Raw genomic sequence first — 17406 nt, forward strand, 5'->3', positions numbered from 1 at the left:
CGCGCCTCAAGTTCTAGACTTCGGTCGTCAACGAAAGACGGGGCGCCTGACCCTCTGAAAGCCTCAAATGAGGTCTCACATTCTATATCCTGCTATTTATATCAGAATATTGATTCATTATGTCAGTATTGGCTAATTGGAATCTTTGCTGGTAAATCTATCTTTGGGATATCTCCGCTACTTGGTTGGACGTTAACAAAGACCAATACTTGTATTTCCCATCACTTGTTGATGTTTCCTCACCAGATGTATTGCCTTTACCCTCATACACATTCCAATATAGAATGACTATTTTGTATATTTCTCTACAACGGAACCTGAGATAATACTGTTTCTTAAAAAGCCGTTATTCCATCTCCAAATTGACATCGCAATCGTGCTTCACTCCTTCACCCATTCAATTACCCGTCTCAGCACCTCAACCCCATCCGTTGGCTGATCGAGTTTTTTCAAATGACCCTCTAGTTTCTGCTGAGAAAGATTGCCATTGTAAACATCGTCCTCTTCCAACAATAACTTTTTGGCGAGTGCGGCCTCGACCTCTGGATGTGCTTGGAACGACAAGACCGTATTTTCTTGATTCACAAACATTTCATGGTTTTCAGCCAAGTGAATAAATCCTAATCCAGGTTTTGCTACCTCCCGTACATGAAACTCTGGCAGGCTCTGGAGGGGTTCGTTAACAGGAAAGTCGACGGAAGGGAGATCAACGAAAGACGCACATAAGAGTTAATGTCTGGGGCGCAAGCAAAGAATTTCTTCCCGGCTTCTGTCAACTTCACGTCTTCAAGGCCAGCCTAGAATAGAACGAGTATGAGATTTATGGTTCTCTCTGGTGAGTTAGTAACCAGATGAATGTACTTACAATTGGACCCGTAGGCACAGCTCGCACCTCTCCACCGAACGCCCTTGAGATAGCCTGGTGACCCCAGCAGATACCGAGGATCTTGGTCTTGGGTGATTCCCGCGCTGTCTCACGCAGGAAATCTAGCACGCCCAGAACCCAGGGCTCAGAAGAGGAGGCATCCGCTTTGCCTCCGCTCAGGACGATCAGGTCGTATACTTGGGGATCAGGGAAGTTGCCTTGGAAGACAGGGTCATACATGTCAATCTGGGCGTCGGGTGCAACACCTCGAAAGGCAGCATGATATGACTTGCGCACGTCATTCCAGAACTCGTTATTAGGGGGCGTGTTGACGAGGACAGCGATATGCAGTGGTTCTGGGCTGCTCATTGTGCTGGATGGTTTTTGGATTAAGTATAAATGGGTCAGAGACTTGAATCTGTTCGATTTTCTTGTTTGAGTGCTTAGATGGGCTCTTATGCATGCTTATATAGATCATTTCTCTGCTCTCTCATGTTGTCTTCTATTCGATTCTGCATTGGGTGGAATAGAGCCAGATTGTTCATGCCGATGGGGCATCGCAATTGCACACTGTTTATGGTAAGATAAATCCACCAGAGGCGAAGAATTTCATCCATGCACTGTTAGCCCTGGAATTTTTTACTTGAGACCTACTCTGAACCGTGCGATGAAAGACCATAGTTGGTTGGTAGTTATCGCTTTTCGCTACTAGGTATATGTTGCGCTAATCCAGATTTAGTGAATAGGTTCCGAAGTGGATTTCCAGTTCTCCAATCATATGCCTAGACAAGCCCCACAAATTACCGGATATGGTGATCAGGAACGATGAGCCAATGAGGATAGCCGATGTATACCTTGGCAATCAGGAATCGGAATCTCCATCATCAGCATGAAAAGTAATACCAAGTCATAATGGAGTCTTCTTCTCATATCCGGTAGACTGTCGACAAAAAGAAACATCAGGCCTGTGACAATGATGGGTCAGCCATCTGAATTTGTTGACTCTCTGGCGAGAGATTTTGGATCCGCTTCTATGACTCGATTTGCCGCCTCTATCATGCTCTAGTCTCTGACTATGTCTGGCCAACTCAGAAATGGATTGAAAAACAGTGACTAAAAACTGTCAGCAGTAACTATATAAACCCGTCTCATTTTCCAAGATTTTGACTCTTCGTTCCCATTCATTCTCGAATAGATCCCCTCGAGATCTAAATCATCTAATCATGTTCCTTCCCAGTGTACACGCAGAATCCGACACGGACGTCCTTCTTAAATTCATCCAAGAGAACCCCCTAGGAATTCTCATCACAGGCATCAACTCCTCCTCACAGGACTTCCTACAATGCACCCATGTCCCATTTGTGCTTGACCTCCCCGGCACAGGAGACAACAAATCATCCACCCCCCAACTTTGCGCCCACATCGCGAAGCAGAACCCCCAAGTGAAGGCCATGCTCGAGGCAGTCGACGGCAAGTCACCAGGTGTTCTATCCCTTGACGAGGATGTCCTGGTAATCTTCAATGGACAGCACCATCACTACGTGACTCCCAAATACTACACGGAGACCAAGCCGGACACCGGCAAAGTCGTACCGACCTGGAACTACTCCGCAGTTCAGATCTATGGGAAGTTGTCTCTCTACTACGACTCCAAGACTCCGGAGGCAGGGTCGTTCCTGATGAAACAGATGCATGATTTGTCGGAGCAATGTGAGAGAACGATTATGGGGTTTACGGGTGGGGATAGGCCACAGCCGTGGAAGGTTGCTGATGCGCCGGAGCGGTATATTGAGTTGATGCAGAGGAATATCGTGGGGATCAAGATTGAGATTGGCAAGATTGAGGGCAAGTTTAAGATGAGTCAGGAGATGAGACGGGGGGATCGGGATGGGGTGGTTAGGGGATTTGCAAACCTGGGAGGGGAAACTGGAGAGGCTATCTCAACGTTGGTCAAGGAGCGAGGGGAGATGCATGATGAGAAGAAGAAGGAGAAGTTGAAAGCTGCGAAAGAAGGGTACTAGTTGGCTTTACGAAGTTGTCGGCTACTGAAGGACTTTGATGTATAAGTTTAGGAGTCTTGTTGAAAAGAGGGTATGGTCAGATTGTCCAGTATAACTTTGATTATATCCACTATCATTATAGCATGTCTAATATTAAATAAGCACCTCGTGATTTGGCCATTTACCGTTCTAGCTTCTCTTTTGGAAGCACATTCTACAGTTCTTCCTAATCAGGATTAGCTTTGGGGTTACCGGATAAAATAATTACGTCCATCATCAACTGACTCATGTATTCCGAGAGCATCAGAAAACACACCACCAGAATTATTCTACCATATGTACAAGCCTGCACCTCCTAGACCGAGAAAGACAAACATTATACGTTCGCGCAATGGCTGTAAAAGCTGTCGCAACCGAAGAACAAAGGTTGAATTGCTGCATAGAATTGCGATTATTACGGCGCTAACATTGCATAAAGTGTGATGAGCAGAAGCCAACATGTGGAACCTGCGCAAGACTGGACAAGTGCTGTGAATATGTTCAACCCGTGCTCAAGTTCCAGATCATAACTGCGCAGAATACAAAAAGGCTATTATCCTCATATGGCACTCCGTCGACAGAGAGGAAGCCAAGGTTGGCAGGGAACGAGAGACTTTCTATCCAAGCTGAGCAAGATGAGCCCCGGATAGGGGGCTATGATATAGTTAAATCATTGCAAACAACTGAGAGAGATGTCTTCTACTCTACGTATTGGGAGGATTGCTGCTTACCAGCCTTGCACCCAATGTTCCATTCTGCCACTCTGTTGACCGCGGGTTATCCTATCCTCAACGACGCTATCCTAGCTCTATCCTCTTGTAACACCAGCCGTCTCTACAGTGAACGCAAAACATCTTCAACTGGACTGACGGGACCATTGAGTCCCAGTCTCACTCATCAAACAAGAAGTCATCTGTACTACTCATCGGCAATCAGGAAACTGACCACAATGAAAGTAGCCGACTATTTCCATGATGCCACAGTTGTTTTTATTGTCCTTGTTCTATTCGCTCACCTAGAGTCGGCAATGGGCAATTTTCAGGGCTTTTATTGCCATGTGCAAGGGATGATGAATCTCCTTGTTGGGTGGCGTGGAGGAGCCGGAGACGTGACCATCAAGCCCCTCCTCACATCATGGATGCAGACTCGGTACGTTGTGTGGTGGGCTCGTGCCTATTTCAGCTCGCTGGATATACATCAGCAGTTACCGTCGATTCCCTTGCCCATCTCACTGAAAGAAGTACCCCGTACAGTCCACGAACGACGTGTCAAGGTACTAAGCATCATGTGTGAATCACATCGACTGAACTTTAAAGCCGTGCTCCAACATTTTAGGAAAGTAGCGTCCGAAGAAGAGGTTGAACATGAAAATAGCCAGGGCTACGCTGAATGCGTTTCTCTCCTGTGCCAAGAGGCTACGAAATTAGACGAGTGGCTGTTGCACCTTCCACCATCTGAGCAGCCTATTTACGAACCCAATGGTACGAGAGGCACGGCAATCCATTTCCAATCTCACGACGCAGCGCTAAACTACGCCTACTACATAGTAGCGCGTATAATGCAGTGTACAAGTCTCTTGCGAGAACTATACAATCAAACCACTCCAGGCCACGAAGATGAATGCTACAAAGCGGAGCTTTGGGTGCAGACATTAGTACAGATTGCGCAAGGTGCAGAGATGCGGACGTCTCTCACCCGAAACAGTTATACAATTGGGTTCTCGGGTTTATTACTGGCGGGGATTCTTCGATGCCAGAGTCTCTCTGTCGGCTTGGAGATCCAAACCTGGCTACAAACGCTGCAGGATCTGCAGCCAACAGAAGAAGGAGCTTTCCCGGTTTATCAGACCTTGAGTGTCGTCAAAGCGATCAATCAACAGAGGATGGTCGGTCGAGATGTGTTTGCTGTTACGCAGCCGGTGGACGATGGTGGTGGACACCCGAAGGTCACGGCCTACAACAGCCAATTCATCAATAGTCTCTTGTTTCATGGCAGATGCCAAATTCGCAACTGTCTCTTCGAGGAATGCATTACTTTTGGTATTTAGATCTATATCCAGGTTCGATAATCAATACCACAACCTCACTCAGGCTACGTTTATACAATAATTTTTTCAATCTTGAACATTTCCACAGTTCACACGTCAGCCGGGCTACGAGCCTGATTCTGTGCGAGCAGATGCATAGCTCTTTCCAAAATTCTAGTTCTTCAGCGCTGGTTGCGGGGGTCCTATGGAGTAATGCATTTCGTTATAGACTATTTGTTCAATTATAGCTACTCTTTCCAGGTAATTAGGTATTTCAATTATTTTAAATATGGATAGGTAATCATTCGTTTAATAAGAAACATCTATTAGCATTATATAACTTCCTCGAATATAGGTTATAAAACTGGCGATAATTTAAAACACTAAGATATAGTCACCATCAACTTCCACAAACTCCACCAGCCCTACGACATCGTCATCAATCTTCAACAAATAAATTACCCTCACTCCCAGCCACCTTATTTCTAACCCCCCCCAGTGGGTCATAGAAACTAAAACCTGCTAAACAAGCCGGTACTCCTTCGCCAAGCGCCATGAAATGTTAAAATACAATAGTGTATGGGGTACAGCTTACAACCCCATAAAAATGTGGAGTTTCTCCAGTCCCAACGGTGACCTTTTCGGATTAAGTGGCTACATTTCGCTCAGTTTCTGGAATCGTACGATTCTCCACGGAAGCAAAGGTATTGTACGCAGTAGTACTTATTGACGTAATAGAATAAAGAAAAAAAAAACAAGTCTTGATCTAAGGTCTTAGTCCTAGGTACTATAGCTGTCCACCCGTCACGAATATTCATTCGGAAATATCGTCCTCGGATTCTATCTCGGATTCCGTCTCAAATTCCTCTTCTGGAAGAGATCATCAGTAGATCAGGATCAGGATCTAGTATGGTAGAGACAAAGAAGAAGGGGAAAAGAGAAAAGGAAAAAAAAAATTTGGTACCCACATGGGTCTTCCAGGGCAAAATCGAAGTATCCACCGAGTTTAGATATCAGGGCATCACGAATATAAGCCTCGGCAAACTCGTGGATATTCGTGTCGATCGTCGATTTTAAGATGGACAAACTGAAACCTCTGTTTCCGGGTCCTAGCTGGCCGATGAAGTCAAGAACGCCCTTGGCTTTGAATTCACTGCGGCCGAGGATGAGGAGGCTTTTGAGCTTAGGGAGACAGAGGAATGCATTCCATATGTCGTCGCGGAAATATTTGCCGCCGATACTGAGTCGTTCGAGATTGGGGAAGAGGGGTGTTAGTGCTATTACGTCGTCGGTGGTGAAACCGTCCGATACGCCTTCGAGCTCTAGATCGCGGAGATTGTTTAGTTGGCTGATAGCCTGAAACAGGGATTTGTTGTGCTCGGGTTTGTCGCTTCCTTCGCCTTTCAGATACAGATTTTGTAGTGATGGCTGGTGGTGCAGGGCCTCGTGGAAGAGACTGGCATTTCGTATACTGTAGCCTGCTAATGAGAGGCTGGATAGACGGAGGCTCTTCTCGAGGAGGGCTTGTGCGAGTATAAGTTCGTCGTCCATGAATTGTTTGAGCTCGAGTTGCTGTAGGGCTTTACAGCTGCTTATCCAACCCGCGACTCGGGGTGTCAGTTGGGAGCATGCTTCAATGTAGCCCACATTTATAGTATTTTCTAATACTAAGACCTTTAAAGCTGGTGGTACGGTTAGTGAGAGCAACTCGTTGATTGCTGTGATCCCGAGATAAGCCAGCTTGAGTTCTCTTAGTGAGTTCCAATGTGAGCCCAGGGCCCTAATCATGCGGGGTCCTAGGTGGGAATGGCTGGATACTTAGAGATACGCCAGAGTGTTAGGTCGCAGCCCATTTAGAAAATTTTCCGAGTCCGCTTCTGCATTACTAGGCTGTTCACCATCCCTAGTAGTGGAATGCTCGTAAGCAGTACTGGGCTAGAGGCATTGTACAGGACCATACCATGAGTGTATTGTGAGTTGTTTAAGGTCGGGGCAATGGTTTCGGATCGTGTCTCTCACATGATCCGTAAGAGAGGCGCCGGACGAGACACTTAGTGTTTGGAGAGAGGGTAATTGTTGAAGGAATTCAGCTAGCTCGGAGGGTTGCACTTGATATCCAGTTAGGTGCCTCCTAGTGCGATGTGTTGTAATGATATAACCTACCATTGCAGGACATTGCCCTTACCGACGTTGACTCTTTGATGATTGCTTTACTACTATTAGCTCAGCGCGGTACACATAACTATTATAGAATTAGAGAGTGAATAACGCAGGCTTATCAAGACAAGGGGAAACTGACCCGAGCCGATTGTCAACAGAACAAAGTCTTTATCAAATGATTTGGCAGAGGAACGGAGCCACCTGTTTCCTTTCATCCAATATGCAGGAGACAAATAGTCATCAATCTCCGGGGTAAAGAATGCTCTATACATCGTCAGAGAATCGTCGCCGAGTGACACAGCTAACCAACCCCTTATTATTGTCAGTGTACAGATCACAAAGAAGGTGCCATAGGCCTTCCAGGTCCAGATAGTGAATATAACTATAATAAGGCAAATACGTATGCTCCAAGACAGACAGCGTTATGGAGCGCCACATGGCAGCCCATTTGCGAATCGCAGCATTCTCTACATCTTCAAGACCGGCTGTTGTAGTCGTACTGATCTCCGAGAATTTGGAAAATGATGTAGAGAAAATCATTGAATAACGCGAAGGTCATCTTGACATAAAACGATCAGTCAACAGCGATGATCGGCCCAATGCTTCTCACTATCAGAACTTGTATTTAATCTTGTAAGGTTGAGCCCAGGAATGCTGTGTCGCTTATGTAAGCTCGCGTTCGTGTTTGGATTTCATGCAACTGGTCCGAGTCCAGAACTTTTGGTCTTTTTACTAGTTCTTATCTGATACCAGTGGCAGGTATAGAGGCTGGCAAATCCAGGTAGAATATCACCACTGAAGAGATATGGCCGCTTTATCATTTTCTCTCGCCCCCGAGGCGCTGTACCAGCTGCACGATGCACTGATGTGCCTTGCCAAGTTCCATGAGACGGTAGCCATCGAGGCCGAGTTCGATCTGGTTAGTCCCCCCGGACTTGTAGGGTCATGTATCTTTCAAGTACATCTTAACTAACCGAAGAGTCCAGCTTCGTCTGAGTGTGCTCAATTCTACTAAAACAGCGTATGCCGCCTTTGTCCTTGAGGCGGACACCTTCTTTGAGTCCTACTCCTTTGACATGCCACGGGGTAGTAGAGCATCTAGGACTGGCCGCCCCGATAGATTCTGCTGTCAACTGTATATCAAGGTGAGAACCTCTGGGGAGTTGCATTTAGTGATGCTCTTGACACTGACATTCTGAAGGCATTGCTCTCGGTCTTCAAGGGGAGAACCAGAGATAAGGATACCGCAGTTGAACGCTGCGAAGTTGAGTTGCATGAGCACCTGGATCAAACCGAATGCAGACTGGCCATTAAGATGATATGTGGACTTGGTAAGTAACCAAATGAAATCATCAGGGTAAAGGCCGTCTTTCTATGGGTTCACTGACATTCCTTTTAGGGGTCATCAAGTCCTATAAGCTCACTTATGAGCCTACTACGGTTAACCATGCCGTCTTTGACAGGACGAAAACGACAAATCAGTGGAGCATAGAACCTAGATTTCTAAGAGAGATAACAGATCATTTCAGCCCCTCTGCAGAGCAGCTAGACATTTACTCTGAAAACGGCAAGGCGGTTTTCACTAGCTTTACTACGAAGATCACAGATGGAAAAGGTCTGGTTCATTCATTAGCCTTTATAGCAGTGCTCTGATTAACGTCCCACAGAGATTCTCAAGAAGCCGGTTCATACATCAGTGGCTATCGACAAAAAGGACTTTGAATATTTCCTAGCGGAAGACAATCTCCACATTGCCATCACCTTAAAAGACTTCAAGGCGGTAATAGCGCATGCTGAGTCTGCACATTCAACAATCACAGCTCGATACACACGCCCAACGCGGCCCTTGCAGCTTGCGTACGATTTCGGGGGCGTGAAGACTGAATTTACTCTGATGACAACAGGAGACGCCAATAGCGATATTCCAGATTCATCCCGTGCGCCAGAATTGTCGGCAAGGCAGACGCCTGCTCCAGTCAGTGTCAGTCGAGCGAACGTTACTTCCAATACGAACCATATGCCTCCACCCCGCGCCCGATCTATTCGTCCGCTCACCGGGACTCCTGGAGCTTCCGTTCGTGGCACAGAGACGAACACCCAAAGCCAGCGGCCGCCCCCTGCATCCATCCAATTCGACAGCCTGTTCGTACCAGCAGATGACGACAGGCAATGGGATGTACCGAACGACGAAGAGGAAGAAGAAGCCGAAGACAGACTTGGCTGGGATGCAACTGGCGATCATGTATGGCAAATAGAACCGATCTGCCCAGGCGCATTGCTGATCAAAGCTAGCAGACATTCGACGAGAGTCTCGCCCCCCGCTTGCGAGATAATGAGCCCAGCATGCCTCACCAAGACACAAGCCATGACGAAGATATGGGTATCCCCCCGACGCAACGTATATCACAGGTAAGACGGTCCCGCTCCGCCACAAGAACCGCGCTGACATTCCATAGCTTCACGGTCTTGGTCTCTTCGACTGAGGGTATTAGACTCTTTCTCCAATTACATGTTGGCTGGATGAAGGCCGCCAGCCATGGCCCATCATCCAGTACCCGAAATCAAGTAAACAGATCTACTTCCTCTCCCTGCGAGACCATGCGCAGGTCACGACATGATAACCCAGCTAGTCGCACAACCGGCCCCAACACCGACTACAAGGGACTCCTCTTCCATAGGAAGAGGAATCAAAGCATACTTCTGCTTCACATTCCCCTGTTCATCAGCAACAGGCCCACAATTCCCATGCTCCCCCCAACCAAACGCCACAACCGTGCCACCCTCAAGCAAAGCAAGAGCATGCTCACTTCCCACCGCCAACTCCCTCACAGTCGGCAAATCCACCGGCGGAAGCTGACCACGATCATTCCGCCCCCAAGCCAAAACACCCCCATCCTGCTGTACATAGACACCATGCCAACTAGCCCAGATACCACGATACGCCCCCAAAGCGGGAGGCACATCAGACAAAACATTCCACCTATTATCCGCGGAGCCCAAGATCACAAACTCACCCTTGGTCCTATCCCCCGTAACAACCGTAAACTCGCGCCCACAAGCTGCACCCATCGCCCGAAACGGCACCCCCTCAACCCTAACCGGCTCCCAAACAATCTTCTTCCTCTTCGCCGCCTCCCCAAGCTGCCCCTTCCTCGCCGCACCCCACCCATACACCTCTCCATCCGACAACACAACAACCGTATGTCCCATCCCACTCGCAACACTCACAACCTCTGTCCCAGACGGCGGGAAACCCTTAACTGGCACAGGCTCAGTAGCCCGCACCAACCCCTCCCCAAGCCCCAATTCCCCCTTCGGCCCAGACCCAAGCACAAACACCCTATCTCCCTCGGCAGCAACAAGGAAAGTCCCCTCCCAACACGCCGAAACGTCCCTGAACGTCTTGCAAGACTGCCCACTCCCATCATCCCGAACAACGACCCTCCGGAATCTCATCAAGGAATCTCCGGGCTCAACACCACATCTCCCATCGTCGTTACACCCCGCTGCGTACACGGTTCCATCGGAGAATAGAAGAAGGGTATGGTTTCCACCTGCTGCTATGCGACGAATGTAATTGATTGATTTTCCTTCAGCTAATTGTAAAATATCTGGTTCTGAGCCTTCAAATAAACATTTAGTGGGTATTGAAACGTCTTCGTCGTGCCCGATGCCTAATTGGCCGGATCCATTGGATCCAAAGGCGTAGAGGGGCATGGTTTTATGCGGTTGTGGGAGCCGCTGAGGTGGGCTGAGTTTATGTTGAAATGTGTTTATGTGTCTAGATGGTGTACTTTCATTGATTTTGATATCCAGAGAGAAGGTGCACAATGTCAGTACATTCTATGATGGTATGGTGGGGTTTCTTGTCTGAGAAGTAGTTGTTTTGAGTATATTTTTGGGATACCGCCTACTGTTTGTGGTGTGGAATCGATCGCCGTTGAACGGTCACCTGATCTGAAGGTACTTGGGGCGGAGAATATTAAGCTTTATGAATCGGAGACTACGTCGGAGATTTATTAGGAAGATAACGATGATGATCCAGCACGCTATTGATTGGGGTATGCAACATTAGGCAAGTCTATACTATATACGCGGGTATTCACAGCACTCAATGCACATTGCTCTCGTCGACCGATTCAACAACATCACAAAAGAAGAGAAATTAAGCTATACAGGTAAAGAGACGAGAGGATTTCATGCTGAAGAACATGCCACATCCCAAAACAGTCAAAGGAAACTCAGCAAATGGGTATAAAAGCAATTAGGTGGATTTTTCAGACTTTTCGTTGAAAGACGCGGTCGAGTCATCTTCGTGGGCCGCGGGAGGCAGGGCGAAGTTATCCGACTTCGCATTCTGCTCCATCGGACGGAACATGGGGCTAGTCCGATGGAAGTATGCATGAACGTGTCCTTCCAAGAGGCTCTCGTCGGTATCCATAGCGAGCTCTTCACCCTTCTCTTTCTCGGAGATACGAGCAGCCATGGCAGACTCCCATTCGGCACGGTACTCCTCAACCTTCTGCTTGTAATCGGCATCGGCATCATAGAGTTTGCCCTTGCCCATCAAGCGTTCCCAGAGAGACAAGTGCTTCGGGTGGACAGCAGGGCCGTGGTACTCGTGCTCACGGCCGTCACGGAGGTACTGCCAGCGACGCTCCTGTTCCTTAAGATCCAGGCCAGTGGTGTCGGGGAGGAAAACGAAGGTCAGAACCATGCCCGCAAGACCGAACCAGGGAACCACGTAGAACTTGGTTTGCGTGTCGATGTAGTTGTACAAAACCGACGCCAAAAGGGCACCAGCCTTACCGGCGGCAGCAGAGAGACCGTGGGCGGTGGCACGAATAGGAGTTGGGAAGACCTCGGCGGCGACCAGGAAGGTGACCGAGTTAGGGCCAAACTGGTTGAAGAAGGAACTCAGGAAGTACATGGTTTGGAACTCCTTAATGTGCTCCGGCGAGGTGTAGTACTTGTAGTGAAAGGCGGGAACGACGAAGAGGACGAAGCACATCAGGAAACCGACCATCTGCATCCACTTGCGGCCATAGAGCTTGTTGTCGATCAGGAACGAGGCGAGATAGTAGCCGACCAGCGAGACACCCACGTTGCACAAGTTCCACAGCCAGGTTGGCATGATCGACTTGGAGGAGGGGCTGATAACCGAGATGAATTCCGACTGGAAGAGCTTGTTGCCGTAGAAAAACACATCGTTGGCGAACCAACCACCAGCAGTCGCCAGGATACGGGGTCCAAAGTACTTGAAGGTCAGTGCAAGAGAGTTGAAATCATAACCGGTGACGGATGCCTTCTTCTTGGCCGCCGCCAACTGCTTGCTAGCAGCCTTCATATGGTAGGCACGGTAGTAGACCAGCCACAAAGTACCCGCCGCAGGAATGGCGAAGGAGATACGGTACACCCATTGAGCGGACACAGACGAGTAAGGAGGGTTACCGCTGCCATGGTGGAAGCAGAGCAGCAAGATGATGAGAATAACCTGGTTGAAGAACTGACCCCAGCCTTGCATCAAGAAAGCGCTGGTGACCTTCCTACCACGATGAAGACGGTCCTCCTTGGTCGAGACTTTTCCAGAGCCAACGGCATTTTCCATACCACTGGTTGCGGTCATGGGATATTCACCACCAACACCAATACCGTAGAAGAACAGCGACCAAGCGTAGCAGATCACCCAGCCATTCTGGGTCACACCCCAAGCAGCGGTAAGCATGATCAAACCGATAAACATGATGGTAGCATCCTGAATCAGACCCCAACGACGACCAAGCCTAAAACCCGGTTAGAAAATCCATTTCCGACCAATCATAAGCATCCAATAGAAGAGAGGTGCATACCAATCACCGATGACACCGACTAAGATCTGACCCACAATGATACCGATAATTTCGAGGTAGTCGATGGCGTTAAGCCATTGTGCATTGCAAATTTCATGGTCCTTCCAGCACGACTTGAAGGCGGCCTGGAAGAGGGGCTTGACGTTTCCGATGGAGAAGAGCACGTAACTAGAGCGCTCATGAGTTAGCGTCCGACCAGTTCTGAGGCGTTCGCGATGGAGAAAGTTACTTACCCCTCTAGACCTAGACCAGCACCGGGAAGCACCATGTTCCGAAAGTAATAGGAGATCGGCGACAAGGGATCTTGCTTGGTCATTTCCCAGATGCCGCTTAGTTCGCGCTTGGCTTCCTTCGCATCGTAGGAGCTCACGAACTTGAGCTTCTGGAACATGGGCAAATCGGCCCAGTAGGTACCGTCTGGGGTATAGCTGTCATCGGGGCGAATCAACGCGTCGAAAGCACCCTTCTCGTGATGATCCATGTCCTCAAGAGGATTGTGACTCCCCGACATATCGGGCCCATGGGGGGCACGAGGTCCAAAGTCGGCCATCTAGTCGTCGAGAGGTGAAGCTGGGCAGGAAGCGACTATGGCAATGGTTGCTCTTGGCCTGCGAGATGAGAGGTTGGAGAGCTGGTTAAGCACTCTTGGTACCCCTAAGGAAATGAAGATGACCGTGGTGAGGCGTTGACACACGATGCAGGCCAAGTCGGACAGGCGCGAGGTTAACTTATATGCAAACGGACAAGAGCACCCGAAATTTCTCTGGGCAGAGGCAACCCTCCACCAGCCCGCCTTCGGGACCCAGGCACATGGCCGAATGGCGGTTTGTGATAAGCCAATGCAGGTCTGGTTAGATCCAGAGTAGTGGCGAGGATCCACGCCGGGCCAAGAGCGACAGTCGTCTTGTCAGTGGAAATTCAGCGGACCATCCACACTTAGTAGAGTTTCGCCTGGTCCGAGAAGGAAGGGCCCATCAAGGCCAATAGCAAAACCGGAGCTTTCCTAGTGGATGACATTGCCTAGAACCGACGTTCGCCCGTGGGGTGGAGTGAGTGAATGAGTGTGTGTGTGGATGTGGGTAATTATTAATGACTGGTTCCCTTTAGGGCACGTTTTTCTCTTTTCGTTTTGGGGGAGGACTTTTTTGAACCGGAATTGGCAAAGAAGGAAGAAAAAAAAAAAGTAAATAAAATAAAGTAATAAAAAAGTAATAAAAAAAAGTAAAAAAGTAAAAAATCCGTAAAAAGCCACTAAACCTGTACAGTGGAAAATGGCGGAACCACGTTACAAGCGCGGAAGGCGGAGCTTCTTTTTCTTCTTTTTTACATTTAGACTCCGTGGATCAACTTCCGCCATCGTCCAATGATTGATGCACGTGGTGGCAGAATCCAGCAGATCCCCCACCACCGCCTTCTGCATGAAGTTTTCCCCCCAGTTTTCCCTTCCGCCAATCATTCTCCCTCCCATTGCACGCGCCCACTGAGACTGTCGGTCATCTAATACTTTCTCTGTTTTCTCCGGCATCCGGCACGACTTCTGACCTCCAAGAGGGGAAATTAGTCTGGTGATAATGATAATTATGGATGCGCCTGAGACCCATCGTCAGTTCCCTGGATGTTCAACGGTATCCGTGCTCTGCCCTCGGTGGATTGGATATGTCATAGTCATAGGAGCTTATTCCACAGAGCAGTACCTGACAATATGATCTAATTTCCGTTGATTGAGTTAATTGATATTATTAGGCACCTCTTTTTACTCCTCGGTACGGTTTGAGACACGCAGATTATCCGTGCACGATCCCGTGCCCGTCGTTACCCTTGCATCACGTATAATGGTCGAGGACTACGACTGCATGTACGTACACTTGTACAACAACTATCCCGATCTTGAGCAACGTAAAGGGAGTTTCCCAAACTAGTATCTGCTCGTGTGCCGTCTTCTGCCTATTCTAGCGATGGTCACACCACCAAAAACCAAAGTCTCCTCCCTCTTGCATGCCAAGGGAAAGAATGAACTCAAGTCCCGGCTTCCATGAACACCAATTCACGACTGAGACCGGAACACATACTTGCTGACGGGCCGGTACCTACTCGTGGATAAAGTCTATCTCATTTTTAGCCTGGACAGTGGATAAGCCACCTGCATGGCATCTTGGCACTGGTCCGGGGTCCAACAACCAGTCAGAATGCCCGCTGCGACCACGTTCCCCGTGGCACGCTGATAAGTGCGGAGAGCCTTTGTTAGATATGATAATGATCGCGAAGTGGACCCTCTCCCCCTTTGCTTTGGTCAAAGTTGACGGAACCGCATTCTGATAGCAGACCACATGGTCACCTCTCCCCTTGCAGCTTATTCACTACGGATATTACTACCAGCTCTGCTGGTCCTGCCGCTTCAAGGAAGAGTTCCATGGCTTCATTAAGTTTCTATCCTACCGCCAAACCAATCAGTAAGAAGGAATCAATATACTCGTGTCGTCATGAGGAAGCAAAAGACTGCACGATTGAGCGCTTAGTAGACATCTTTAACCCCCTAATGACCACCGGACCAGTCATGTCAATCGACCTCTCGTGTTTGATAGTGGAGATATGTTTCCGTTCTACGTATTTTGAAGCATTCTTGCTGATCCAAATAATCATATGGTCCCATACTATCAAACACATGCGTCGAAGCCCTTGAAACATTGGCTCCTTCACGTCCCACTCATCTGAATCCCCCTATCCTGATACCTGGCTTACATGGTAGCTCGCACGAGCCCGGTGAAAAGAGAAAAAGACCGCTGCACCATAATCATTCCATGGGCTTCAGACTAACAAGAAACGCTGACTATCAAATCCTTCCGGGATAATCTAATTAGGTTGCGCCACCTCGGGTCGCTCATCGCCATGGCTTCTTGGATAAATCTTAGCGAGGCTTAACCCTCTGGTCTGTTGCTTAGCTAGGGATGATGATGAAGAACCAACGGCAATTAAGAACAGGATCAGAAGGTCTGACAAGTGAAACGTATTGGAAGGCAGCCTTGGCAGGCGAGTATCATTACATGACTCGGTCGATAGCCTCCAGTTCATGCTTCGGTCACTCCGATCGCCTGATAGTTCATTTCGCGGCCCATCATTTCCCTTCTCTTTCTTTGCCCCTTTTCCCTTTAACTTTTCCCTCATGCAGCTAACAGTGAAGAGGCACCAACGAGGTCCAGTCCATGTACCCATGTGCTATCCTTCCACCAATGGCTAGCTGCCGTGCTGCACCCTTTCCATGCTAGAAGCTCCTTGCATGTCATCTGGTAACCGACTGCATCAGGCAGATTCCAGAACCCGGACACTCATATCCGCTAAAAGCTTCTACATATTCCATACTAGTACCCCCAAAATACGTGGCCAGAGCCCCCCATGTGGCGCAATCCTTACACACGAAGGGAATGTAAACGATGAGGGCGCTAGCCGTACCCGAGATTCCGAGACGCAGCCAGAACACAGCGCCCCAAGGGCCCTGATCACCCTTAGTTCATGCAAAACAGGCGTTGACTCCGTGTGCCTAACGCGGCTAATGTGAATCGATGTGGCGACTCTCCTTACAGACCTACTATTGCCTGTTCTAGACTATTCTGGTAAAAGACCCGGCCAGTAAAAGACACCAATAATCTACTTCCCATTGGAAATCGCTATCCTAGTCATTAAAAGCCGATACCTAGCGAGTGGTTCTATAGTCAAGTCACCTCTGCATGTAGGGTTACATCATCAGGTGATACAACAGTTTGTCAGACATCAATCATATTTTTCTTATAAATACCCGCATGCGCCCTTGCTTAACGGCAATCTATATCAAGCAGAACTATGCAGACACCCACAGAAAACCACGCTTACATACATAATGTAGCTGTCATAAACAAGTTAATCTCTTTGTTTTTTGCTTTCCAATCGCAGAATTCCCAACCCAGATCAAGGTAATCGGTCACATGTCATATGACAGTTTCTCGTGTCTCCATTCAAGCTTGGTGGAAGAAGTACGCGAGTCGATCGCAGGATGCATAAGCCTTTCCCATGTCATACCACTTGCTAAGATACGAATCTACCTTGTTGCGTGTATTCTTGGGGGTGATATACTAGAACTAGATCGCCTAGAAGGAGTCTAGCCGAGTTACCTGCGTTAGACTGTAATTCTAGAGCCAAAGCTTGGATTCGCGAATGCTACAGAAATCACCGGACAAGGGTTCTCGTAGTAAGAATGGGTGCCATGGGCACTTGTCTCGTAGCTGAGCTGTTTGCCCCGCTGTTGGTGGTCATGACATCGTTGGAGGAATGTTTATCTAGGGTTACATTTCCTGGGCCAGCGCCACTGGAACTACGGAGGCCGTTTCCGGGGAATAGGAACTGATGGCTGACGAATGTCGGGTTTGATGTCACTGAGCTAGTCTTCAAGAATATTATTTTTATTTACTTTCTTCCTTCTTTTTTTTTTTTTTTTTT

At 48.4% G+C, this 17406-nt stretch overlaps 6 protein-coding genes across 6 annotated transcripts; 2 read left to right on the top strand and 4 right to left on the bottom strand.

Moving 5' to 3' along the window:
* Positions 1 to 381: 381 nt before the first annotated feature.
* On the bottom strand, positions 382 to 1234 carry BDV27DRAFT_144940 (type 1 glutamine amidotransferase; the record flags this gene model as incomplete). The annotated part of the gene is made up of 3 exons (XM_032070334.1): positions 382 to 666; positions 723 to 797; positions 866 to 1234. The coding sequence occupies 3 exons, from the start codon at positions 1232 to 1234 to the stop codon at positions 382 to 384; spliced, it is 729 nt and encodes a 242-aa protein (XP_031927967.1).
* An 854-nt stretch (positions 1235 to 2088) lies between these two features.
* On the top strand, positions 2089 to 4951 carry BDV27DRAFT_144941 (FMN-binding negative transcriptional regulator; the record flags this gene model as incomplete). Its single annotated transcript, XM_032070335.1, has 2 exons — positions 2089 to 2814; positions 3488 to 4951. The coding sequence occupies 2 exons, from the start codon at positions 2089 to 2091 to the stop codon at positions 4949 to 4951; spliced, it is 2190 nt and encodes a 729-aa protein (XP_031927968.1).
* A 793-nt stretch (positions 4952 to 5744) lies between these two features.
* On the bottom strand, positions 5745 to 7630 carry BDV27DRAFT_144942 (uncharacterized protein; the record flags this gene model as incomplete). The annotated part of the gene is made up of 6 exons (XM_032070336.1): positions 5745 to 5800; positions 5932 to 6747; positions 6817 to 6833; positions 6891 to 7089; positions 7230 to 7354; positions 7422 to 7630. The coding sequence occupies 6 exons, from the start codon at positions 7628 to 7630 to the stop codon at positions 5745 to 5747; spliced, it is 1422 nt and encodes a 473-aa protein (XP_031927969.1).
* Positions 7631 to 7895: 265 nt separating this feature from the next.
* On the top strand, positions 7896 to 9573 carry BDV27DRAFT_157461 (putative DNA repair protein rad9; the record flags this gene model as incomplete). The annotated part of the gene is made up of 7 exons (XM_032072509.1): positions 7896 to 8009; positions 8077 to 8235; positions 8292 to 8421; positions 8490 to 8705; positions 8758 to 9332; positions 9383 to 9499; positions 9547 to 9573. 7 exons carry the CDS (start codon positions 7896 to 7898, stop codon positions 9571 to 9573), a joined length of 1338 nt encoding a protein of 445 aa, XP_031927970.1.
* Positions 9574 to 9697: 124 nt separating this feature from the next.
* BDV27DRAFT_144945 (RCC1 domain-containing protein) lies at positions 9698 to 10807 on the bottom strand (the record flags this gene model as incomplete). Its single annotated transcript, XM_032070337.1, has 1 exon — positions 9698 to 10807. The coding sequence occupies one exon, from the start codon at positions 10805 to 10807 to the stop codon at positions 9698 to 9700; it is 1110 nt and encodes a 369-aa protein (XP_031927971.1).
* Positions 10808 to 11124: 317 nt separating this feature from the next.
* BDV27DRAFT_127824 (putative MFS phosphate transporter) lies at positions 11125 to 14051 on the bottom strand. The gene is made up of 3 exons (XM_032066854.1): positions 13173 to 14051; positions 12940 to 13107; positions 11125 to 12873 (listed from the first exon to the last, which is right to left on the bottom strand). The coding sequence occupies exons 1-3, from the start codon at positions 13487 to 13489 to the stop codon at positions 11355 to 11357; spliced, it is 2004 nt and encodes a 667-aa protein (XP_031927972.1). The 5' UTR covers positions 13490 to 14051; the 3' UTR covers positions 11125 to 11354.
* Between the last annotated feature and the right edge of the window lie 3355 nt (positions 14052 to 17406).

Source organism: Aspergillus caelatus, assembly GCF_009193585.1.
Source record: "Aspergillus caelatus strain CBS 763.97 unplaced genomic scaffold BDV27scaffold_80, whole genome shotgun sequence".
Taxonomy (NCBI): domain Eukaryota; kingdom Fungi; phylum Ascomycota; class Eurotiomycetes; order Eurotiales; family Aspergillaceae; genus Aspergillus; species Aspergillus caelatus.

Excerpts from the sequence above, each read along its gene's own strand:
- BDV27DRAFT_127824 (XM_032066854.1), bottom strand. The coding sequence starts at position 13,489 with ATGGCCGACTTTGGACCTCGTGCCCCCCATGGGCCCGATATGTCGGGG. Across the intron at positions 13,108-13,172 it reads GCTGGTCTAGGTCTAGAGGG|TTACGTGCTCTTCTCCATCG; the intron begins GTAAGTAACTTT and ends TGAGCGCTCTAG. Across the intron at positions 12,874-12,939 it reads GTCGGTGTCATCGGTGATTG|GCTTGGTCGTCGTTGGGGTC; the intron begins GTATGCACCTCT and ends ACCGGGTTTTAG.